Raw genomic sequence first — 25,606 nt, forward strand, 5'->3', positions numbered from 1 at the left:
TTGACAATTTTGATCAAAACATGCTTTATGATGATGTAATGAAAAATTGAAGGAAGAATTAAAGCGAGAAGCACTTTATGCTTTCAATCTCGATTAAGGTGTTAAATTTTCATGGTCTCAACCATTTTTTTTTTCTCAACATACATTATTCATATTCAAGAATTTGATTATGGACTTTGACTTTGTACAAATAGGAATTCCTAACAGATATTGAGGCCTTTAGTTAGAACTAGAACGCCTTTCCTAGAATTCAATGGTCCTAAATTGATTAGATTCTGCCTAAGATCACAATAATGAAGAAAAAAGGAAAGAAAAGAATTTGACTTTCAAGAAATCAACAGGATTTCTGGAAGCAGAATAAAATGAGCATCATCATCATGCAACAAATTCCTCAAAACTATACAAATATTCCATCTCAGCCCAACTTGAGACATATTTGTACTTCCCCTTAATTACATGGTTAATATCTAACTGGCTTATAATTCAAATATGTTGATTGTGCGGCCTCGCTTTTCTGTCTAACATCTTCGTACATTTTGAGTGAGGCCTCAGAAAATTTCGTTAGTCGATCGAGAACTTTTGTTAAACTTGAATGTATGCAACTTATATTTGAAGAGAATGTGGCATTTTCGTCGGCCTTCCCTTCTAGTTCTTCACCAGTGTTTGCTTCGACAAGCTTCTGTTTCCTCTGTAGTTCAGCTTGTTGGGATATTGAACAGTTCAATTCTCCCAAGAAGGCTCTGATGGCATTGCTGAGTTCATTGGATGGAAGGTCATCAATTCCGATTAACCAATCACGACAAAGGACAAAGATAGGTGGGGCAATGACACGGCGAGGAGAGAATGGCCTTCTGCTCTTTGAACGATCCTGTGGCTGAATACAATGCTGTAGCCAGCCGTTCAAAGCACCAACATACGATGCAAGGCTGTTGATCCAGTTTGCAAAGCTTAGGCCAAAACATTCGATTTCTTGTTGAAGTTGGATCGATATCTGCCTCTGTGCATCTGCTCGAGGTGTACCCATGGCAGTACTCTTTGAATGATATGCCAATGATATTGTTATGTACTGTGAGTGATGACATTCAAGCATCGCCTTCCACATCCTGATCAACCTGCACCGAAACAAAAAAGTATTGACAAAACAGCAAACAATCTATAATAACCGGCTACAAAATGAGTCATATCGCCTAATCACTTCGGTTGTGAAGAGGAAAATAAGATCCCTTCTTACCCCTGAATGAGCTCAATAAGTTGTGGCTGCATCTCTTCATCCCTCATTTTCTCAATGCGTTTTGATATTGAATCAACAGAATAAATTGCAACTCGTATCCGGGAGTGCAGATCCTTGACAACTGCCCTCGTTTTGTCGATGACTTGTGTACTGTAATCCTTTGCAAATAGATATCTGAGTTGATCACACTTACGATCATACTCCTTCCTAATGGATTCGCTTGCCTAAAAGCACGAGTGATATGAAAAGACAAATCTTATTAAAAAAAGAGGTCAAAATGCAAATTGATCACCAAAATCTTATTCAAGATTTCAATAACCTAAACAATCAGCTCAAGATAACATCTGTATGATAAACTTTTGCTAATGATACTTCACCATTTTGTATATCATAAAAATGGTTCATCAATCTATAAGATTTAAGCTAGAATGCAATTACTGAAATGATGAGCTCAAGATATCATCTATACGATAAACTTTTGCCAATGATACTTCACCATGATATCATCGACGTACCTTGACTTCATCGTAGAGTTTCCTCTCCCACGCGTAAAGCCGATCCAAGGTAGAGGAATGACTTCCAGAGATCATACAGAACTCTTCTACAAACTCACTTCCACTGTCATCGTCATCTTTGGCAGCAAGAGGATTCCTTGATGAAGATGACCGAGTTGATGTTGACCTTTTCCATGTAATCACTTTTGTCTTATGAGCTTCTTCTACATATACATTATGACTCTATTAATACAGCAGGCTTAACAAGGAAAGGGCTATATCAGAATATTAAATTCAAGGGTTCTATCTCTTTCATCCAAAAAGAACTTTACCATGAGAATAGAGGGCAGGTTTTGCAGGACAACAAACAAGTCGTAATCGACGTAAAGGGTCGAGAAAAGCAAAACCGGATATACTTCCTGCAAGAGTTGAGATACAACAGTGGAAATTAATGAACTAATCAAATACACATATGAACAGCTATAACTAACTCAAGCAAATTAGTCAGTTAATTGACATTTTTTCTTCAATGTACCGTTTTCTTCAAGGTATCCAACTCTGATTTTATTGGCTTCAAGCATTCTAGAGATCTCCCTCCCAGATTCCGAAGCTCTCTGAAACCGATTATCGATCTCCTTAATGCTGGAAAGAAAATCTTTAGCTCTATGAGTAATAAACTCTGAGGGATCCTCTTGTTCAGTACACAATCTCTTCTCCAACTCCATCCCGCCTCTCGAAGCAGATTGTTCAAGCACAACTTTGTTTGATAAACTTGCCGAATTAACCTCTTTATCTTCCCGTCTCGTCATCTCCAAATTTCTTTCTTCAACAGCCTCAAAGGAACTCAAATTCTCACCATTATCACCAGCTTTTTGCACTGCTTCTAGCTTTGAAGTTCCTTCATGAGATTTATCTTTGGTGGGATCAATCATTTCTCCCTTAAATTGCTTCCACATTCTCTCATCCTCAAAGCTCACATCCATTCCACCAGTCCCCAAAAACCTAAAGCTCTCAATTTCATCATTGGTATCAAAGTAATCCCAAGACGGCCCTGACTCGTGGAGTGGCGGCGGGGGTGGTGGAGGCAATGGGGAAGAATCAGCAACTGATTCTTCATACACAAAACTATGGTTACTTGGCCGGACCTTGACAGTAAGAGGAGTTCCACCTCCGGCGACCATGTAACTAATAGTGGCTATCGGCGGAGAAATGGGGCTTTCCTGCAATGGAGACTCCGAAGCATCGGCAGTGTGCGACGGACATGGAGACGGATAAGAGGAATGCGACGGCGTTTTGTCGATCTCGGTAGCCGATGTTGACAAAGACGATTCTATCAACACCTCAGCCTCGGCATATCGTCGGAGAGAAACGCCGACGTTTCTGAGGGCCTGAACGTAACAAACATGCGCAGCGGCTAGAGCGTATCTCGAATCGATGGCCTGTTTGATGTACCGTTTTCGCTCCTTACAAAGGCGTAGGCTTCGTTGTTCTCGATTTTGGAGTTCGTACCACCCATTTCTCGCCAAAACTTTCACTACCCAGGTCATGAAATTGAGGTCGAAGCCATAAAATACTAATTAAAAGAACACTCACTTTGTAATCAATGGCTTCCGGACTCGATTTTCAAAGAAATCCACCAGCATCAGACATTGTAGAGCATCGAGATGAATACGAGAAACAGAGCAAAACAAAGCGAAACCTGTATAGAAAAACAGAGCAGCCTCTTTTCAACGAACAACTCAAAAACTCAGCACGAAATCAAGAACCCACTACAGGAAAGCGTGTTTGTAAAGAAAAGGACAAGACACACAAAAGGGAATGTGCTTAAGAAGACAGAGTTTTCTTCACATTACATTTCACAATATGACAAAAGAAAACAGAGGATTATTACCTTGTTTTGAAGCACGAAAGAGAGCAAAGCTAGAAAGTTCAGTGAGCAAGAGCTCATAAATTCAAACCCATCAAATACAAAACTTGAAGAGAATGAAAGAGAAAAAACGAAACGATCTCAGAGATTATTAGTATTCAATGAACCTCTGAAACGAAGATTTTTGCAGAAATAGAGAGGGAAAGGCAGTAATGATGAAGCAAAATGGAGATCAATAAAACCTAAGAAGGAAAGAAAGAGAGAGCTTAGTGGGAATCTGCTTACACAATCACCATGGCAAGAAACTCCTCGAAAAATGTGTAGATTTTCACCCAAAAAAATTCAAAAGAAAAAACATAAGTTATTAGAAAACATTCATACTTCACTGTTTCAATTAAAGAATTATAATGGCCATTCCTTTTTATGGGAAGGACAAAAGAAAATGAAAGAAAAACTAAAGCAAAAACCTTTCACACTAAGCAGAACAGAGGAAATTAGTGTCAGAAAAGGGAGAGAGAGAACATTTAATGGAAAAGATGGGTAGATGACGGAATTGCCCTTGATTTTCACAAGAGAAAGTGCAACGGCTCCTTAAAATCCGGTTTTTAGGGAAATTGCGTTTTGTTTTGTAGCAACTTTTGCCAGCTAACTTCGCCATTTTTACACTAATGGAGCTCTCTGTACTGCTCTGTTTCTCTGTTTAGTGGAATGAGAGAGAAAGGGAAAATAAGATAAATTGAATTTTGAATATTCTTCTTCTTTTCTTTTCTTTTCTTTTCTTTTCTTTTTTTCTACTTTTTATTCTATTATTGAATGAAAAAGGTTTTTTCTTTTGAAAGTTTTGAAAGATATTTGATCTAATTTATTTAATAATATGCAAAATTTAGATTATCAAGTCTGGAAATTTAGTATAAATTTGAGTATGGCAGAGAATCTTTGGTACATGATGACAACTTAGTGACATGGAAAGGAATGTTTACTTTTTCCTTTGTTATAAAGATTTGTGTAAATTTTATGATACATTTTTCTTTCTTTGATCTCTTTCTTTTTCTTTTCTCATCAAAAATTAACAAAGTTTTAGTTCAGTCCACCAGCCAACTTCTTCATTGTTTTATTGGTTAAAATCTTTTAGTTAGATCAAAAGTTCCAATATCATCTCCCCATCCATTCAAATATATAGCTTATTAACTTTAATATGTATCAATTTAGTTGATATTGTTAAAACTTATGTCTAAAATAGATAATATCATATAATTGTGAAAACCTTTACCTCATGGAGTGTTATAAGAATCATGTCTTTGACCTAATCGTGTTAATGGATCATCAAATGTCAAACCAATAAATTGTGAGCCACACTGATATTATAGTCTGTTCAAATTCATTTGGTTATGCTCTATATATATGTACAATCTCTAACAAAAAGAAGAAGAAAAATTATGTCAAGAAATGTTTGAAGAAGTTTCTTTGTTCCATGGAAATCAAACTGCTCTAACACTGTTATAAATTAGTGCAAAGTGAATTTGCAAATAATTTAATTAGCATGTAAAAATTTAGTTTGTGTCATTCTTAAGATGCAGCTAAAATGGATGAGCCAAGGTTGATAGAATTCATAGCTAATCATTGCTTTAAAAGATCGATCCAGGTGAATTTGCAAAAATTAGGGAAGACCTTTAGTCTCGTTGGAGCGCGCTCAACAAGACCTAGAGACTATCTTTACACTTTGTCAGACCAAGTGACTAGTTGAACTCCGACAATTATTGGTCCAAATTCCTTACAACGATATATATTCATAACAAAAACCGCATTGAGAATTGAGTTGACACATAATTTGATTGGTTATTAGAGTAAGTAGTGACATAAGACAATCATTCAACCAATAACTCAATACTTCTAAAAATTAAAAAGAGAGCAACGATGAATTTGAGTGTTATCTTACCTAAAGGTAAGCACTATATAAGCAATAATATATATATAGAGCAATCACCATGGGTACACAAAAAATTCCATGCTCTTATTTGCTATAAAATTACTTAGTAATCTACTAGGTGTGTTTGGGGTGGGAATTTAGGGGTTAGGAAAAGAGTTATGATCCAAACTTTATTTGGGCAAACGGTTTACATTTTTGGGATTAGGGTTTAATAAACCTATATATTTTCCTACTTTTATCTTCTCATAACTACAAATTTTCCTACTTCATCTTATTATTATACTACACTCATAACTTTTTTCCAAACACATCTTATAATAACACTACAATTATAAATTTTTCTCCAAACGCATATTATCATAATACTACCACAATAATTCTTTCCTCAAACAAATATTATCGTAACACTATCCTTCATATTGCTTCTTTCAAACAAATATTACCATAACACTACCAATAATAACTCTAACCTCAAACACGTATTATCATAACACTAGGATTATTATAATCCTAAGATTATCACAATCATTTTTCTTAATAGTTGTGTCCCTCTTCCAAACACATACTTATTGTTTTGAGTTAGGCATCAAAATATTGGTAGCTTGACATCACGTTAATTTTTGTTTTTATTATTTTGCAAGACACTTTTCGTATTATTTAAGAAAAAAATATTTCTAATGCTGATTTTTTTTATATGAACACAATACTTTAGGTTGACAAAGATTTCTACGTTAAAAAACATTTTCATAGAATCTAAAAGTACACAATAATTAATTAAATATTACAAATTATTTTAAACTATTCAAAAACTATATCGTAAAATCTTTAAAATAATAAATAAAAAACAAAAAAAGAACTATATTGTTACGAAGTTCTATGAAAACTTTTTGTACTACTAATAATAATAATATTAAATTGAAATCAATCTTTTTACAAACAAAACCTTTTATACAACTCTTCTTAAACAGAAAAAAAAAAAAAATCATGCTAAGTTAGAAATTTTCATTTTTTAAACAACTTGGATAAATGTTTTTGAAATCTAATGAATGTTTTTAACCATCTTTTAAGGGTATCTTATGACGCTTCCTAATTTTAGTCGTGTGTTGATTGATGAATTATTGAATTTCAAACTAAGAAACAACAATGAAAATTGCAAAGATCATCACTTTAAACTTTTAAAATAAAATTATTTAGAATTAGATACCAAACCGCATTGTAGTCGAAATGAGATTCATTAAAAATAATTGAAGAAGTATCTATTTGTTTTAGTAGTGGTCGACAGGAAAGTAGTTCTTGTTTCAAAAGTCACGGTTGAAATTCTTGTTGAAAATTATCGTTCTATTAATTGATCATATATGAACTCATATTCACATTAGCAGGAGAAATGTTGGCATTTGAATGAAAGGTACTATGTTTTCATAGCGAGACAACAAAGTCTAACTCTTTCTCTCTTCATCTTTGCGTAAGAAAGTTACCGTTAGACACACTGTGGAATGAATGCATTGCTTTTAATCGTGCTTACCTACCTAGAAATATATACATCTATCACATTTTACTGTTACCTTACCGTTATTGATTGACCACGACAATAACGATAACCGTAACAATAAATTAAGCATGACAATTTCATAGTTTTCATATTGTTATAGTAACAATATTTGTAACTGTAACAATAAAAATAGTGAATCTCATGTAATCTTCCGTTTCAATTCGATATAACTTTTATTCTTCAATCAAATTATAGAATTTGATTACAAATTTCAAAAACCACATTTGATTAAGATTATATATAAAAAAAAAAACAAGTAAACAACAAAAAGTAATCAATTGGTGTCCACTCTTTACATTACTGTTGATGGATTACTTTTGAACCGTGTAAATGTAGTTCTTAGGATGTGTATTATTACATAATACTTAAATAGTAATTATTTATTACATTTTAAATTATTAGGAAAGGGTAAATAAATCAATTTAATCCTCATCCCCTAGTGCTTAAGATTATACTCTAAATCAAAAAAATCAAACATTTTGAATCTATTTCTCTCAAAATGAAAGACTAAAGTACAAATCAAATGTATAGAGAAAAAGTTTACATGTATATATATATATATATATGTAAAGGAAACATAAATAATTTGTTGATGAAAGACATTATTGTTAAAGCTTAAACATATGTTTTGCTATGCACGTGATAAAAAATGACTAAGAGCAATTTGGGAAAGGATTCAACTTTATGTGGATAATAGCAATGATTTCCTCATCTCCAATTCCACTCATGTTTGAGTTGAAAGGGAGGAGACAATATTCTCAAATACTTTTCATCAAACAAGTATAGTTTAATAGTTTGATTTTGTTTAGTTCAAACAATATATGCTTTACCGATGTTAAGTAGAATGTGGTTTCATTGATCTAATCCATAACCAACCTATATTCTTTTCTCTAATTCAGTTCACATCCATTTTAATAAAATTAATTAATATTTCACAAACTTAATTTGATTAGATACTCAAGCTTGTACCAATCTTTTATTTTAAGAATATATGTTTTTTTAAAAAGGATAGCATAGTTAATTGAATATGATCATTGCAACAAGCTTAATGATTTGATTTCCAATCACAATTGATTAGGTCATCTTTAATAACGACCTAGCTCTTTTTTTTAAAAAAAAAATTAAAATTAAGTTTATATATAAATGTTCGCTTAGTTATATTTACTTTTTACCGATGTTTTTAACGATTCATCCATGTTTTGAAAACAAAAAAAAAAAATTAGTTTTCAAATTTGACTAAATAATTTAACTCTTTTACTTTATGAAAATAAAATTCATTGTAATATGTTGAGAGGAAATAGGCTTGATTTTCACAAACGAAAAATAAAAACCAATAAACACGAGAGACATGAAGTTAATTATGATAGTTAGTGATTATTACAGCATATGTGGATCGTACTAATCTATAGATTGTAATATAATAATTAAAAACAAATTAAATAACTCCCAATCATTTTATCAAAATGGGTCTAATTAAATAGTTTTTGAAAGAATGGAAGAGAAAAGAGGTGACTAATTAAGTGTGGGGCACATTGTGCCATAAGAGAGTGGTAATATTCTTTACTTGGCAAAGTAGATCACGAGACTATATTTAAATGTCAACTTTGAGCAAAGAATATTGAAGTGTTTTTTTGGTCGAGTAACGTAGTTTTAAACACTTATATAACTTATGAAACTGGTTAATATAATATGTGTACGTTTTAATAATCTTTGTCGATGTGAATATTATTTTAGTTTAGATAGAAAGTCATAAATGTTATAATAGAGAAAAAATTTAAATTGTATTCCAATTACTAATTGTATCACCGCTATTATTAATTTTACTTCAGAAATTTTTATATACTTTTCCTTCTAATAAAACTAGTTTACATTTGAATCTTTAGAATCAAATAGTTAAATGGGAAGCTTTTTTAAACAATGATATATTTTCTTTTTGTTTAATTTCATAGTTTAGTTTGCTTTTATTCATTCTAATTCTTTTCATTATTAGTCTACATATATCACCTACATTCCTATACAAAAATTGAGTCTTATTAACACTAAACGTTAATAAAATCTAGTTTCTTAAAAGCACCATATCAAAGATAACCTTTTAGAACCAATAATTATATCATGTTTTTAATCATCAAAGTTCACATTGGACGAAGTATACAAATTTGGTTAAATTATATAAAATAATATCCTAAAATCCTTTTTCATTTGCTTTAAAAATGCACATCCTTTTATATTTTCAAAGGTTACAATAGTCGTATATGAAGTCATGGCGTTACTGTTTCTGAATTCTAATTTAAGTTTTCAAAACCAGCAACTAAATGCAGTAATCAAATGCATGCATGACTCACGAAATTCCTTACGTAACTCTTTCTGATTAGTAAGTGGCATCTTACAAATATTTTAATGCATGAGTGGAGGAAAATATAATATAAGAACTTATCTATGAAGAATGAATTAAATAACATTACAAAAGTTTACACCGCTTAAGATCAAAGAAACCAACTTCACTCAGCTGTTGAGTGTCACCAAAAAGCTTCACCAGCCCTCTTAACAGTAACACTAGGGCCTTTTCTAATTAATAAAAAGCAATAAAATAGCAAACGAAAACAAAAACAATCATAAATATTGAAGCTGCTTAACTCTTAAGGCTACGTAAAATAATTTAATTATTCAGTCGGTTCAAAAGAACTGACTCCATCCATGGATGTTGGAACACTGTCTCAAAGAAATTAAGAAAGGGTAGAAATATATGAGTTTCGACGACGACATAAGTGACATCATGGGTATATATAACAATTAATGTGAGGGTAAACAATATAATTTAATATACAAAGTCTGTGGATTTGACCTAAACTTTAGTTCCTTACAAATAATACTCCTACTACTGTTTTCTCAAATTACCATCTACAAAACTCAAAACTACTTTTCTTTTCTTTTCTTTTTAATATCTAAAATCATGAAAATCATGAAGGAAGTAATCATACCAAAGTTTCATTGATGGACAAACGATAAATGACTTGAATCGTAAACTTAATTAGACCATTTCTATTATAAGTTTTGCAAATTTACTGTTATTGTTACCTTTATCTCTACTTTGAGGGTTAAGTAAAATTGATATCATTAATAGTAATTGTAAAGATGTCAAAATTGAAAATGTTCAGTTGTAATTAACTATATATATATTGATAATGGTAATGATCGGACATAATTTTTAGATGTAATAATCAAATTGAGCCTTCTTATAACTCACCAATTACATTGTGTTATTTCATTAAAGATTTGGATATAAACAATGCCAGATGTAAATATAATTGTATAATAGTAGTAAACAGGTTCAAAGTAATATACTTTTTTTAATTTTCATTAATCTATTATTTTTCCACTGCCATAAATAAAGAGTGAGATGAGAGTTATTTAAACTACACTAGAGACTCTCATTTTGATAAATGGAGCATGCTTCAACTTATAGATGACTAGCGACTCAACATAATTATGTTATAAAATTTCACTCAATTTTCTCTCAAATTCATCCTTTGTCACTGTTTTCCATTACTTATATACACTTATGCAATGTTTTGATTCCATAATTAAAATTAAAATTTAATATAGAAAACATACCTTTATACAATATATACTTCTATTAAAATGAATATTAAAATGAAAATTGACATGCATGAATTCTAGTTGCACTAAAAACTAGATAATTACTAAATCAAATAAAAGAATAGTTGTAATTATAGTAATTAAATTTAAATCATCCACGTAAATATAGAAAAATTTATATTTGATTATATTTGCAATTTTTTAAAAAATTATTACTATACAATTAATTATTATTTCTACAATTGTGATGGTAATGATGCAAAAGTTAACTTAAACCACTAAATCAATCAACTAAATTATTACTTTTTAAAAGTTTAAAAAAAATGAGCAAACGGTTGCCAATGATGGGGTAATATCATTCACAAAATGATTGAATTTAGTAATGCATACATAATAGGATTCACAAAATGATTTATATAAATTAAGGTGGTAATAAAATTGATTTAGTTAATGATTTAAAGATGATTATTTTAGATGAAACAAATGATATATAACATCTTTTCATTTTCCAGTAACTTTTTAAATATTTGTTAAGATACAATTTAATTTTTTTTAAAAATGTTGTGCATAATTTAAAATTCAAAACTATCATTTTTAAAAAGAAATATAAATTAAAAAAATTACTGTAAATGGGTAACGAATATTAAAAAGAATATGTGTAAGTAGATTTAATATATTTTGGAAATGATAAAGTTAAAAATAAAAAAAAGTATTATTTTGTGTGACATAGTAAGAATGGAAAAAACAATAGTTGGTCAAATATAAAAGGAAAAGAAAATATATAGAGAAGGATTAAGTTGGTTTGTGTAAAAAAGAAAGAAATAAAACGATAAGTTAGTGATGTAATGAAATGGCATATGTGTTCAACATGCAAGCTCCCTACACCCATTCTTCAACCATCTCTTTCTCTCTCTTTTTCCTCTCTCTTCTTCCTCTCTTTCAAAAACCTCCAAAGTCAAATTTACTCCTCCTTAATGGCAAACTTTGTCTCCAACCTTCAATCACCGCCATTCTCAATTTCTTCCCATTATATATATACCCCTTCCCAACAATGGACCCAATTCACTGTATCTCAATTTCCCCCCCAATTTTATAAACTACATATTACCTTCCTCATCTCACTTTAAATGATGGTGGAGTTCCATGGAGAAATCCGATCCCATAACGATGAAGACGACCGAGACCAAGAACCAGAAGAGGAAATTAGCTACGATGATCTCAAGAAACGAATGTGGGAGAGATCGACAACGGATGAAGAAGATGAAGGAGAGGCATGATGAAGAAGAGCCTGAATCTGCTGCAAGAGAAGAAGCTTCTCGCCGTAAGAAAATGGCTAGAGCTCAAGATTCCATTCTTAAGTGCATGGATAAAATCATGGAAGCTTGTAAAGCTCAAGGGTTTGTTTATGGAATCGTTCCGGAAAAGGGAAAGCCGGTCACTGGCTCTTCCGAGAGCCTCCGTGAATGGTGGAAAGATGATGTCCGATTCGAACAAGATGCTCCAATGGCTATAGCGAAATTTCTCCCCAAAGTAATTGAAGAATCAGGGATTGATCCCAATTCGTTTTTGCATTTACTCACCGATTTACAGGACACAACATTGGATCCATTCTCTCCGCTTTGATGCAGCACTGTATTCCTCCACAGAGGAAATCCCACTGGAAAAGGGTTTAGCGCCGCCATGGTGGCCGACGGGTAACGAGCTTTGGTGGGGTGAACAGGGCGCCGCCGGTGGTCATGGTGTTCCGCCGTATAAAAAGCCCCACGATCTCAAAAAGGCGTGGAAAATCAGTGTCTTGGCGGCGGTGATTAAACACATGTCGCCTGATTTAGACAACATGAAGAAATTAATTAGGCAATCGAAGAATTTACAAGCGAAAATGACAGCGAAAGAGACAATCACCTGGGCTAAAGTTGTGAATCAAGAAAGAAGCTCTGATGAACTTAACAAAAAAGAGCTTAAGAATCACCGACGAAGAAGAAGACAAAGAAGAAGAACAAACAAAAACAGAGATAAACAGAGCAGCGATGAGATTATGACGAAACGAAAGTGTGTATTCGAACAAGAACCCATATTGGAATCGTTGTTATACCCTTGCCAGAATCAATGGTGTCCGCAGAGTGAAGCGGTAATGGGATTTATGGACAAGAAAGCAAGAACAGAGCATGAGACACAGTGCATTTGCGGAGGAGAGAGGTCAGAGGAATTTTCGGACGAGCAATCGATGACACGCATTTGAAGAGCGTGGTGGAGTGGATGAACTGGGAGCTGGGGAGGGAGGCAGGCGGGGAGGGAGGAGGCGAGGATAGAAGATGCTGGAGATGGGTCGGGGAGCAGCACGGCGGAGGATTACGGGAGTGGGTACTGGAATATGGATTTGAATGCGAGTCCGGCGGAGGATTTGAGTGGGCAACAACAAGATTCTACTTCCATTTGGGATTTGAGATATGATTGGGGAGCTGAAGAATAATGAAGATCAACAATCACTCCCTTTTTATATCTCAATTTTGATGCTTCAAACGGAAAAATTAGTTTTGAAGAAGTTTTGAATTTTGAAATTTTAAATCTTTTCTTGGGTAGAAGTTAATTGGACTTTAGGTTTGAATACTGAGGTTGCTTTAATCTTCTTCCATTATCATTAATGATTTCTATGATTAGAATGATTTCTATGATTATGATTCATATTAATACTATTATTAGTAGTGTGTTCCATTAAAGTCGGAAATGGATTATTTTGTTACTAATATAATGTTATCTTTACTTTGAATGTATTGGATATATCTATTTATTACGAGAGTGTTCTTATTACTACACTTTTTGGAAGGACAGAAAATAATTCTTTCACTGGGTGCACTTCGAATTCGAATTCATTTGAAGGTTGAGATTGTCTTGTTCAATCTTCTTCTTTAAATTGACAAACAAACAAACAAAAAAAAAGGACGTGTGATGGCCTTTTACTTCTTCATTCTTCCTCCCTATCTATTGCTTTTTTATTCTCTATCTTCCTTCTCCAGTTTTTACCAACTTTAATTTGGATTATATGAATCATAGAGTCTTTTTGCTTATGCTTCAAGGATTATTTCACACATGTTCTCTTTCAACCATTATTTCACACATGTTCTATACAAATAGAGGTTGTGTCTTCATTTATAAACGGAACCAAGCAAGTAAAACAAGCAAAAAGAGAGTAAGAGAGTTAGTGAGAGACTATGGGTGTTTTGAAAGTAAAATAGTGCTAGCTCTTCCAAAAAAATGGTCAATTCTTTGTAAAATTTCAAATATAACATTCACATTAATCACAAATTCTCATGATATTTACTAAGTTAATAATAAAAATACAAATAATTAAATTTGAGACTAATTAAAAAATTGACATCCGTCCAAATTAAAATGATCAACTCTGATGCTGCCACATAATTTTATTATGACCGTTAGATCAAGTTAATTATTTTGGTCCAATTAAATATTATTTATTTGAGTTAAAGTTCAATTGAGTAAAAAAAATGTAATTGTAATTGACGACTATTTTAAAATAATAATAATTAAATATAACAATATTTAAAAAATTGCAAATATAGCAAAATTATCGTCGATAGACTTGTATTATTGATGGACTCGTATGATCTATTAGTGATAGATCAATATTTGCAACATGATCTATCACTAATAGATTTTCATCATTTATAGAATTTGACAAATTTTGCTATATTTGTAATTTTTTTAAAATGTTGTTATATACTTAATTATTTTGAATCTAATTGCTAAATTTGCAACTGTCCTAAACAAAATAAATTTAATTTAGTTCAAAAGTTAAATATGATCCAAATCCATGTGGTTGAGTATATGGTCTAGCCCATGGACCAAGCTTAAGTTCAGAAAAGACTAGGAGTTAAGAGGGCAGTTAGAAAGTGGTTAGAGGTATTCTTGCAATTCCTTGGAAGATAGGAAGGCAGAATAGAGAGAGAGACTTTCGAATTGAGATCTCCTCAATTCGATTTTCTTGTATTAATTTATGAATCTGAAGCAATAAAAGAAATTTGTTACGTGGTTCAATTTGGTGTTCTATCAAATTCCACCAAAAAATTCTATAATAGAAAAGTTCTCCTTATTTGGAAAGAGTTGAATTTTTTTTTACTCCACATCTTAAAGAAAATTCTTTTAAAAGCTAGAAGACTCTTTTAGCTTCTGAAGCCGACCATCCCTCTAACTTCAAGAACATCATGTGCTCTGCTTCCTCCAAATCAAGTATAGACGTTCAACCGGAGAGAGAAACAGATGATCAAATTCTAGAGATGGAAGTATATCACGTCAAAGTAACATAAATACAACATCAACACAAGTTCAACTACACGAATTAAATTTCTCAAAAAATCTCGTGTGAATAACGTGAATTAAGGACAAGAAGATTTATGACCATACGAAGAAAAAAAAACTATTTATTGAATTTATATGCTTTGGACAATTTAAATACATAACCTCAAACTAAGTAAAACATTAAAAAGTAAATACTCGAGCTTTCAAGAAAATGCATGGAACTCAAGCTAATTTAACAAGAGGTTAATACATTATTATCATCATATCCATTTTCCAACAAGTAGTTAAAAAGAAGAAGAAGAAAGAAAACTATAGCGCAATGCATCAAAGAAATCAAACCCTGAAAAACCAATCCTTTGTAGTGAGCTTAACAACTTTATTTTTCTCAAATCACTATTTCTAATAGCTAGATATATATATATATTAGAAACCGTTAAGCGAAAGACAACGCTTTCACAACGACTCATCGAAGTCGAGATATTGTTTGAGAATTGTGGGGCAGAAAGCAAGAGGACGTCGGATCAGGAAGCCCATTGCATTTGCATAGCGGAAGATGCTAGTGAGGCCATTGTTGTTGGTGAGAATGACAGTAGCACTGTTTCGACCTACATCGGGACGGTTGCACCCAAGATGAGGACTACTCACAAGAACTACCTTACAACTCTCATCCTTGTGGTCTTCATACACATTGATTTTGTATTTTCCTTTAGAATCGGTAATAGCTTCTTTGGTGAACTTCAACACCCATGTGGCTCTATCTCTACACTCCAACCTCACTTTTGCACCTGTTTCATTTCATTGATTAATTTTCTAGTAAAACAATCGTCCATTTCATTACTTGTTATAAAAGAGAAGCATTACAAACAGAAATATAAAAGAAGCATTACAAACAGAGACATAAAAGAAGCATTACCAGAAATGGGAGTGGAGACGTTTGTCTCGAAACCACACCGACAAGTGTCGCAGTAGACACAACCATTGACGACGAAAAGCTGCGCGGAGGCAGGAAGGCCGTGAAGAAGCACGAGAAAACAAACACCAATCAATAACTTGAAAAGAGTAGAAGTAGGCATGATTAGGAAGAAGAATGAAAAGAAAGATTAAAGGGGCAAGGTCTCAGATTTCCAATGGTTTATTCATATTTAAAAGGGGAGTTTTGAAGATTGGGAACTTGGATTTGTGTGAGACATTAATGTTACAACGTGCTCTTTCCCTTCTCTTCCGCATATTCTCACAACTTCTATTATTCATCACTTTTTCAACACTCACATGCCCCTTCTTTCATTTTTCTTTGTTTACAATCCAATGGAGGAATAGTCGGAGGTTGACTTTAAATTGAAGTGAGAGAAGTCCATGCTTTATCTACGGATCTTGTCCTCTCCTCCCCTTTTCACATTTTTTATTTTTCTATCCATCCAACAGTCGAGTTGAGATCTTCCAACTCTAAATGGCTGAGATTGTTTTGGGACAGGTATTTTAATTTCTGTAATATATATGCACTCCTTACTCCTTACTAACAACATTTTATCATAACGTCTTTCATCAACATTAATCAAACCATATACACTACTCCCATGGGTGTATTGATCTGAAATACTGAACTTGGCTTCATTCCTACTCAACTTGGTTCACTTGTTTGGTCGACTCTTAACATGGCCCTTGGGTTTATATATTTTCATATATGGTTTGAGACTTGCAAGATGAGGTTCACAATATAATTTTTGGAAGGTGCTTCAAAGGTTGATTTCAAACAAGTTACTGCAGTTATTATGTTTAATAAATTATTTGTGCCCTATTTGATAATTGTTTTTATATTTTCTTTCTTTTAAAAACTAAACTTATACACGCTTACACCATTCAATTTGTTTTGTTATTTAGGATTGATTTGATAACGTTCTTGTTTCTTCTTTTTTTATAACAAAAAATAAATCTATGTTTAAAAAAAAACAAATTTCGTTTTTTGAAAAAAAAATAAAAACATGAATTGTTCGATAATTATCGTTTCTTGTTTTTTGTGTTATTTTTCCTATTTTCACTTATTTTCTAGTTTAAATATAATTTAATTGTGTACAAATTAATATATATATATATATAAATAAAAGATAATTATAAAACATTGACATTATCAAATATTCATAAATCCCTCTTTGCAAAATTAATAACTTATAATATACTATAGTTTTTATTATGTCGTTCAAAATTATTTGGTTTGAGGTATTTTTTTTTTCATTTAATTCATTTATCTTTAATAATGTTAATTTAAATTAAGCTATATTATTATATAAATAGGGTGGTTGTAAAATATTAAAGAAAATTGAAATGATTATCTTACTAAAAAATTTATATAATATAAAATTCTAAGATATACTAAAAATAATAATTTTAAAATTTAAATAACATATAAATATGCATGTTAAAATCTATTTTAAAAATTAGATATAAAATTTAAAATTAAATAATAGGTTAATCTAAATATTAAAAGTTTAAGATTTAAAATTAAATAAACATACAATTATGAAATATTAAGTGAAGAAAAAAAATGGTTAATTTTTAAAAATAGAAGAATTGACAAATTATTTACTAAACATACAATTATGAAATATTAAGTGAAGAAAAAAAAATGGTTAATTTTTAAAAATAGAAGAATTGACAAATTATTTACTGTCAATAGCAAAATTTTAATCCAAATTTAATATGGATAACCAAAATTTTAACCAAAATCTAAAATATAAAAAAAAATAAAAATTGCTATAAAATGTAAATACTTTCTATTTTCTTCTATTTATGTAAATTCTCTAAAATAAAAACTAATTAAAAAATATTAAACATATATAAAAATTAATAAATAAAGAAAAAATAGAGATATTAAATGTATAAATATGAAAAATTAACCTATAATTACGAAAAATTAATAAAGAAAGAAAAGAAAATAAAACAAGTTAAGAAATAAAAAAACCATGAAAGTTGGAAATTGAACCTGTTAGTTTCTCTATTTTTGTATTTCTAGAAACGTATCTTGAATATTAGAAACAAGAAATAGAAATGGTTATCACACATGTATGTTTCTTAAAAAAATGAAAAGTAGAAATAAAAATTACTAAAAGAATCGTTTAAAGTATGTATCTAAAACTTAACTCAAAGTTAATGAAGAAAAATATAGAAGTATGTATACTGTAGTTGTTAGTAGTACATTATACATATAAACAGCAAACATTTAAACCCTTATACCTAAGATGTATTTGTCCCTTCAAATTTTTGTCACGAGATCACAAAATATGTAGTCAAGAAGCAAGCATTGTGCAAAACAAACAAACTCTTAGAAAACACAAAATTTGGAGCTCACCATAAAATTTTTAACTACAATCAAAACTTGAACAAAAGCAATGTGGGGGGTTTGCATGGAAGTGAGTTTCAAGGCTTCTTGGGTTGCTTTGATGAGGTTGAGGTCAATATCATGAGAGGAAGGCACCTTCCTTTGATCCCACCATTCTCATTCTCATTCTCTTCATCTTCATCTTCATCTTTTTTCTCTTCCAATTCTTCCCTTTTGCTCCTAAATATAAAATCTCATAATATTCTCAACATTTTCATAACTATTCAAATGGACAAATACTAAACAAACCTATATGATTGTGACATTTTGATAGTTATTATTATATAACAATTTTGGTACTCATCAATATCAATAATTTAGTTTTAGAAAATGTGATAGATTCTTTTGTTCTTTTTGTTTTTAATTTTTTTTAATGGTATGACTGTTTTATTAACGATGGTTGGATACACCGAATCTTATCATTCCCTCTCTTTTACACACTTGAAAATAATGTTGTTTGACACATTCCTATTTAGTGCTAGTCAAAATGCACGAAAGACTGGTGCCACTCGATTTTTTATCAAAGTCTTTTTTTTATATAGGTGATTTTCATGAATCACAAGGTTAAATTTAAAAACAATTACAAACTACATGTTTCTTTCAAAGTTTTTGACCTTGTAAAAAGTTAAATTAATTAAAAAAATTGTAAAAAAATGGACAAAATATTTATATTTTATAAAAAAATTAAGTGTAATTGATTTTAGTCCTAAATAATTTGGACTTTTTTACCAATTTTTTTTAAGAAAAACCCAAAAAATTAAGTAAACAAAGGAACTCATAGTTAAAAATAGTATCTACAGCCCAATTTTGCAAAATTAAAAGTCGAAAGCCAAAAAAAAAAAAAAAACCTTTTCAGCCTGAATAATAATGCAAAAAAAAAGTAAGATTAATTTTCAAAACCAAAAATAAAATAATTAGGCAATGCTTAATAATTGCTGTATTTATCTAAAATTGTTTTTATAGGACTTTTATTGTATTAAAAAGAATGGAAAATCGTACTTACTTTTCTTCTTTATAGGAGTTGGACTTGTTGAGCATAGGTGGGATGACATGCCGATCTTCTCTAATGGACTCCACAATGGAGCCACTAAAATACTCCTTCTCCTCTCTCTGCAATTTCCCCAACCTCGGATTCTCTGACATATACTTTATCATTTCCTCTTCTCTCATCATATTTCCCCCCATTTTACACACAACCCCTTTCCCTATCCCCTTCTCCGTTCTTCTCACGGTTTTCCCCTTCGAACCCACTGACCCACCACACCCTATAAACTGCATCAGAACCGAATTCCGACTCGGACCCGACTCGATCCCTAGTTCGTCGTCGTTATTCAAGGCAAACCGTTTCGAAGTGGAACATCGAGCCGACTCGGTCGGAGTCTGAGTTGTCCCGGGGGTTCCCCAGCGTTCTTATCGCCATCGTCGTATTCGTAATCTTCGTCTTCGTCGTATTCTAAATCGGAATGTGGGTGGTGGGGGAGTGGAGTGGGTGCGAGTTGCTGTTTCCGAGTTTTAGTTGGGAGGTTGGGTTCTTGAACCGGTTGCCTTGGGTTGTTGTTGGGTATGTGTACTTGCTGCAATTTTTCTGAGAAATAAATATAATATAAACTATTTTGAAATGAATTATGATACAGTATTTCCGTGACATCACAAATTGTTTTATAATTGGTAGCCCAAAATTTCATATTTTTTAAATTTTTTTAATAACTTTATAAATTTGAATTTAATTTTTATAGCAAATAAAACTGTTCAAATATAATATTATTATAGTACAATCATGAGTTAAAAATTGAAAGACCTATTAAACATTATTTAAAAGCTTGACACATCATTCAAATTTTCAGTTACTTTTAAAACACTTAACCAAAAGAAAAGAAGCTCATTAATGAGAATTCAAGAATCATGAACTCATTAATTCAAGAATAATTATGAATCTGCAAAATCTCTCTATGATGATGAGCATGTAATTTCATTTTGCCCATCATATTTCACCGATCAAATGTACACCATTCGTACACCATGATCATACTAAAAGCAAGTTGAATTTAAATTATAACAAATTAAAATGGTGATTTCTCCCAATAATAATAATAATAAATAGTAATCTCTTCGCAATTAATTTTTAAATATATGTAAAGTTTGAATATTAAATTTAAACTGCAAAATCATTTATGAAGAAAATTATAGATAGATATAAAGACAAAAAATCACCACAGGAGGCATGAAGATCAACAAGTTGAGATGCCTTGAGAACGTATTCATAACCTTCAGCGGGATAAACCACGTCATTTTCCGACAAGTCGTTCCACACATATCCACTTTTATAGTTCCTAAAATAAACCAAACAATAAAAATAAAAAGAACCCTGAGACTCGCTAAACGACATGTCGTCTTACAGAACAGAGAACCCCCTGTTTTTATTTTTCCTCCTTTCTCTTTTTCATTTTTATACCTTTTACAGGACCAAGAATAGAGGAAAGGCATGGCGTTGCCCCTGAGAACAGCGAGCCGATCCAAAACATCTGTCGTCACATTGAATACGATGAGACCCAAAACGACGTGTCGTTCGAAATAGTAGAAGAAGCGTACCTTTGAGACGAAGAGGGTGGTTGGGGAAGAGAGGGATTTCGAGAAAATGGGGTTGTTCCAGACGGCCGTTTCTGGAGATATAGTAAAAAACTTGGGCTTTTTTCATCGGAGTGGGAGAGTCGCGGCGACGGTGGTGACGGTGGTGGTGGTCTCTGTCTTTCTCCTCCATGGTTATGGATGGGTGAGAGGGAGAGAGGTTGTCCAGTAGAAGAAGAAGAAGGAGAAGAGTATTAATATTTTACGGGAAAAAGATGGGATTTGGGGGAATTGGAAGAAGCTGAGGGTAATTGTAGAGAAGGGGAGAAGGCTCGGATCCCTATGAATGAGGGAGGAAGAAGTTAATTTTGAATCCAGAATCTACGGATGTGATTTTTTACATGCTTACATTACCTCTTACAAAACAAAGCAATTTGTACAAATCTATTCATTTTCTTTTTTATTTCAAACAATTATTATTATTATTATGTTATCGATAGTTTGATAAGTTCAAAAGGTGCAACAATAAAGTTAGTGGAGTTGATAGGAATCAAGAAAAGAGTCTAGTAATTAAGAAAAAAATAAATAAATCAAATAAGCTATATGAAGACTAGGGCCTTTAAAGGGACCATGAAAAAAACACAGTGAAACTTCTCCATAAGAAAAAGAAAAAAGAAAGTTAGATTTTCATTTATGTATTGTAAAAGTAATAATAAGAACGACATGAATAATAATGATAATAAATAAAAGAGTAAACTGGAGGGATGGCACCGTATAGTTGGTTTGTTTGGGGGTTGGGGAGGTAATAATTAAGAAAGGAGAGTAGGGTTTAGGGTAAAATGCGTTGGGTTTTGGTTACTTTCTTCACAACTTACTGCTTTTTATGAGAAGCTTTAAAAATTGGAATTGCCAAACCAAATGTCATGGGGTTTCCCCCTACGTCACCCTTTTAAACTCTTTTTTCTACATCACTTTTCTATCTTCAAACTCAAAACACTCACTTTCTCTCTATTTTTTTCCATTCAACATCAGTATCCACAAATTTTGATCTCAACAGTACCTAGTTATAAAGTCTACCCGGCATTTCAAACGTATTATAATCTGTCGGTTATAATAGTTTGTGTTTCAAATACAAATTATTATAGTCTCTGTTATTATAATCTACGTTTAGAAAATGAAAAATAGTGAAACAGGAGAATGAAGAATAGTGACATTTTATTGTTCTCGTTGTTGAAAATAATGACGAAAGAAGCACCCAACGACACATAAGGTACAACCTTTGTATAAAGAAACAACAAATTATATTGAATGAAGAAAATGAAAGGGAATTTAGATTTTCCTTTCTAAAATGTTAATTAATCAAATCATTTATAGTTGATCCCACCATTTTCCAGCTGTCAACTTTAAATTCCTGGTCAATTATCAAGCGCCTAGTTTGGACTTGAGTTTTTCTGCAGTACAAACACATAAAAAATCAAAATAACTCACACAAGAAAACAAAAAAAGATTAAAAGAAATAAAAGTTGGAAGAAATAAACAACTAAATTTAATTTTCGTTAAATTTTGACACATGAAATTTTTGCCTCGCAACTAAAACTGACCACACACAATAAAATTAACTATTGTCTTGATATAACAAAAAAAAAAAAAAAAAAACCATTTCTCCAGAGATTGAAGACAATACCAACAACTTCATTTTTCATGCAATCTTTATCACATATAGGATCACACAAATCGTTAGCAACGCCTTTTGTCGTGCATGTTTTCTTGCACGTTTCTACACATGATTTGTATTGAGGCTCTAGATTGGATATTTCGTTAAACAAAGTATTAGATTTCCTCTCAATCTCAGCATCCCTTTCAGCGGTCATGTGTGCCTTAGAGAATTGCAGTGATCCCACCACAACAATGGACATAAAGAAAACAATCGTAATGGTTTTTGCCATTTTTTAGTTTTATCTTTTAGTAATTAAGCCTACTTTTTTCCCTTATGGCTTTATCGTATGAGAAAACGAGGGAAGACCATTTTATAGCAATTTTCGTTGTTAAATTTAGATCATTGAGCGAAAAGTAGGTTTTTATCTCTCTATAAATATTTGTAACAAGTGGTGAATATTTGTTTGTTCTCTAAAAACCAGTTTTTGTTCCTTAATTAACACGTGAATAGAGGAAGAAATGGTAACGATAGCAAATAAAATGTCGGTGTTGACTAAATATGGTGTCTCAATTTAAAGGAGATCAATCAAAATAATGAAAACATATGTAGCTTAGATCGAGTGTGTAAACTCAAAGGTAAGGTTGACATTAATTTTATGGTTTCACGAACAAATAATTGATGTGGATAAATTAGCTTTACCAAACAATAAAATTATACTAATTATTTCGAAGCAGTCTTAATTATGTTGTAAAAAAACAGAAAGAAAGAAAGAAAGAAAAAAGGCGTGGTTTAATAGAGAGTGCAACGAGTCAATTATATAGAATTTAAACACCCATGACAAAAATAATCATAAACATACCTCAAACCCCCTATTTATTGAAGGCATTAATATGATTTAAATTTGACACAAAATAAAATACAAAAAAGTATCATTCCTCTTCTCAGCACTTCAAACACTCAACACACATACACACATATAGGCTGCAACATATAATTATTAACACAAAAACCCACAAACATTGTTTTATTTAAAAAGATAACTTTGGTTTTCAAGGAGCGACACCATGAAGCTTAGTTTATATCGGTCCCAATACAATGGACATCAATAATCGTGGCTTCTTTCGGTTTGAAGTCAATGAGTTTTAAGCAAATTTGGCAAATTAACTTGGATTTGAATTTTATAGCGATATCAAATTCTTTTAGAATATCATCCCCTAAAATCATGACTAACATAAATTCAATATTTTCAAATTATTTATAGTCATCAATATTTATTTTATGAGTTGAATTGAAAATTTGCGTTGAAATATCTCCAAATTTTGAATTTAGAATTATATTCATCCCTAAAATCGTGCATTTAACATAATAACAACTTGAAATTAAGATTTTTATGGGACGTTGTTTTTTTAATTACATTAATATTTAATTTTATTTTCATTTGGCAGGATATTTCTGGTTTGCCTACGACTTTCTTTTACGGTTGAGTTGCTTTTCTTTTACTGTTATCATTTAGCGTTATGTGTCATGGCACTACAACGTGTGAAGACTACGTTCGATGGAAGATGGATTGGATTTTCCAATATATTGACTACCACGTGGTTGATGTAAATGTTCCATGTTCATCTTCGTATTAAGAATTTATACAATGCATTCAAGGTAGACTTTTCCATCTTCAGATCTTTCTGTATATCGGTTGACTCTTTATTTAGTACGGATGCAACAATTCAAACCTTGGCTTGTTCGAATTGTTGAAGAAATAGACTGTATTGGCTTAAATATGTTGGTTTTTTCGAATTTTTCCAATAATGATTTAGTGGTTGTCGCCACGTGCCCGAGATGACGTGGAGCGACCGATGTCCTCAAAAGAGTTAGTGTTTTTTTTAAAAAAAAAAACAGTCGCCACCAATCTTTTTTACGGTGTGATTGGACATCAAAATAAAGTAAACAATTTTAAAAATATGGTCTGCGAAAAATAGAGATGAGTTCGGGAGTCATTTGTGTGTGAGGAAGGTATTAGCACCCCACAACACCCATTTAGAAAACGGTGGGCAAATTTCAAATCTCGAATTGAAAATAATTTTTTATTTATTTAAAACTAATGTCTTATTTTACCCCTCATTACTCCAATATTTAAGCAATGATCTCATAAAATAAGTGGAATAATATTCCCTTAATTAGTCGGTATATTGAAGGAAACTTCTCACCTTAAGAAAAAGAAAAATTATTACAATTTCTCAAAGTATATCATGGGCTAGTCTTCGAATAAAGATTTTTTTTAAAATATTGATTAAATCCATTTTTTCTTGAGATCAAATTTCAGACTCCCAAAGATATTGATCCCTCACCTTAAGAATTCTAGGAAATCGGACTCCCAAATTTCCTAGATTCCTTCATAGTATTTTTCTGTTAGCGAAATAAAAGTGTGTTGCTAAAAAAATTGATTAGGATGACTTATGAAGTATAAATTTATATTTTAAACTTTTTTCTAAAAATAAATTAAAAATGATAGTTTCAAAGTAAAAATTTATAAACGGCTAAAGAAGAAAATTTAAGAAATGATTCAAAATTAGGTCAATAGGAAATAATGCGCAATGAAATCAAATGTATTATACAACGAATTAAGCAAGTAAGATAAGATTTTGTTTTTTAAAAAAATATTGGGAATCAAATCTTGGACTCCCAAAGAAACGATTCCTCACCTCAAGAATTTAGAAATAACGAATTCCAGATATTTTTAATTGCATCGTCGAATTTCTTTTAGAATGGTAAAATGTAAAGATAAATATGATGTAAGAAAAAAGAACAATTAACTGATATAAAATACCGTGGCAATATTGGTAAGCATAAAAGAAATATTCATGAATTTAATATTACATGATAATAAATATTGTGCATGCAAGAAAAATATGTTAAAATAAATAAGAAAAAAATAAAAACCATCACCAACCAAAAAAGGATAGAAGAAAGAAAGGAAAGTTTTTTAAAAAAAATTAAAAATGATAGTTTCAAAGTAAAAATTTATTAAAACTGTC

General features: G+C 31.3%; 3 protein-coding genes, 1 long non-coding RNA gene and 1 pseudogene across 7 annotated transcripts; 1 reads left to right on the forward strand and 4 right to left on the reverse strand.

Annotated features, from left to right (window-relative positions):
• Positions 1–124: 124 nt before the first annotated feature.
• Positions 125–4,075, reverse strand: LOC116401611 (annotated as a pseudogene).
• Positions 4,076–11,750: 7,675 nt separating this feature from the next.
• LOC116406159 (putative ETHYLENE INSENSITIVE 3-like 4 protein) lies at positions 11,751–12,904 on the forward strand. Its single transcript, XM_031889849.1, is given in 4 exon segments — positions 11,751–11,900; positions 11,902–12,262; positions 12,265–12,315; positions 12,318–12,904. Coding segments are annotated over 4 exon segments (1,107 nt in total). The 5' UTR covers positions 11,751–11,792.
• A 2,167-nt stretch (positions 12,905–15,071) lies between these two features.
• On the reverse strand, positions 15,072–16,106 carry LOC116406151 (major pollen allergen Lol p 11-like). Its single transcript, XM_031889846.1, has 2 exons — positions 15,893–16,106; positions 15,072–15,764 (listed from the first exon to the last, which is right to left on the reverse strand). The coding sequence occupies exons 1-2, from the start codon at positions 16,050–16,052 to the stop codon at positions 15,433–15,435; spliced, it is 492 nt and encodes a 163-aa protein (XP_031745706.1). The 5' UTR covers positions 16,053–16,106; the 3' UTR covers positions 15,072–15,432.
• A 2,014-nt stretch (positions 16,107–18,120) lies between these two features.
• Positions 18,121–21,597, reverse strand: LOC116406148 (protein UPSTREAM OF FLC-like). Of its 4 annotated transcripts, XM_031889843.1 has the most exons (5): positions 20,942–21,575; positions 20,805–20,874; positions 20,564–20,682; positions 19,356–19,937; positions 18,121–18,532 (listed from the first exon to the last, which is right to left on the reverse strand). In XM_031889843.1, the coding sequence occupies exons 1-4, from the start codon at positions 21,108–21,110 to the stop codon at positions 19,684–19,686; spliced, it is 612 nt and encodes a 203-aa protein (XP_031745703.1). In that variant the 5' UTR covers positions 21,111–21,575; the 3' UTR covers positions 18,121–18,532; positions 19,356–19,683. The 4 variants fall into 4 exon arrangements, with proteins under 4 accessions (XP_031745703.1, XP_031745701.1, XP_031745704.1 ...); XM_031889841.1 differs by having other exon boundaries at positions 19,356–19,926; positions 20,564–20,874; positions 20,942–21,597; XM_031889844.1 differs by lacking the exon at positions 20,805–20,874 and having other exon boundaries at positions 19,356–19,926; positions 20,942–21,588.
• A 532-nt stretch (positions 21,598–22,129) lies between these two features.
• Positions 22,130–22,928, reverse strand: LOC116406152. Its single transcript, XR_004219175.1, has 2 exons — positions 22,602–22,928; positions 22,130–22,368 (listed from the first exon to the last, which is right to left on the reverse strand). It is a non-coding gene; the product is annotated as an uncharacterized LOC116406152 (long non-coding RNA).
• Positions 22,929–25,606: the final 2,678 nt, after the last annotated feature.

Source organism: Cucumis sativus, unplaced genomic scaffold, assembly GCF_000004075.3.
Source record: "Cucumis sativus cultivar 9930 unplaced genomic scaffold, Cucumber_9930_V3 scaffold69, whole genome shotgun sequence".
Lineage (NCBI taxonomy): Eukaryota > Viridiplantae > Streptophyta > Magnoliopsida > Cucurbitales > Cucurbitaceae > Cucumis > Cucumis sativus.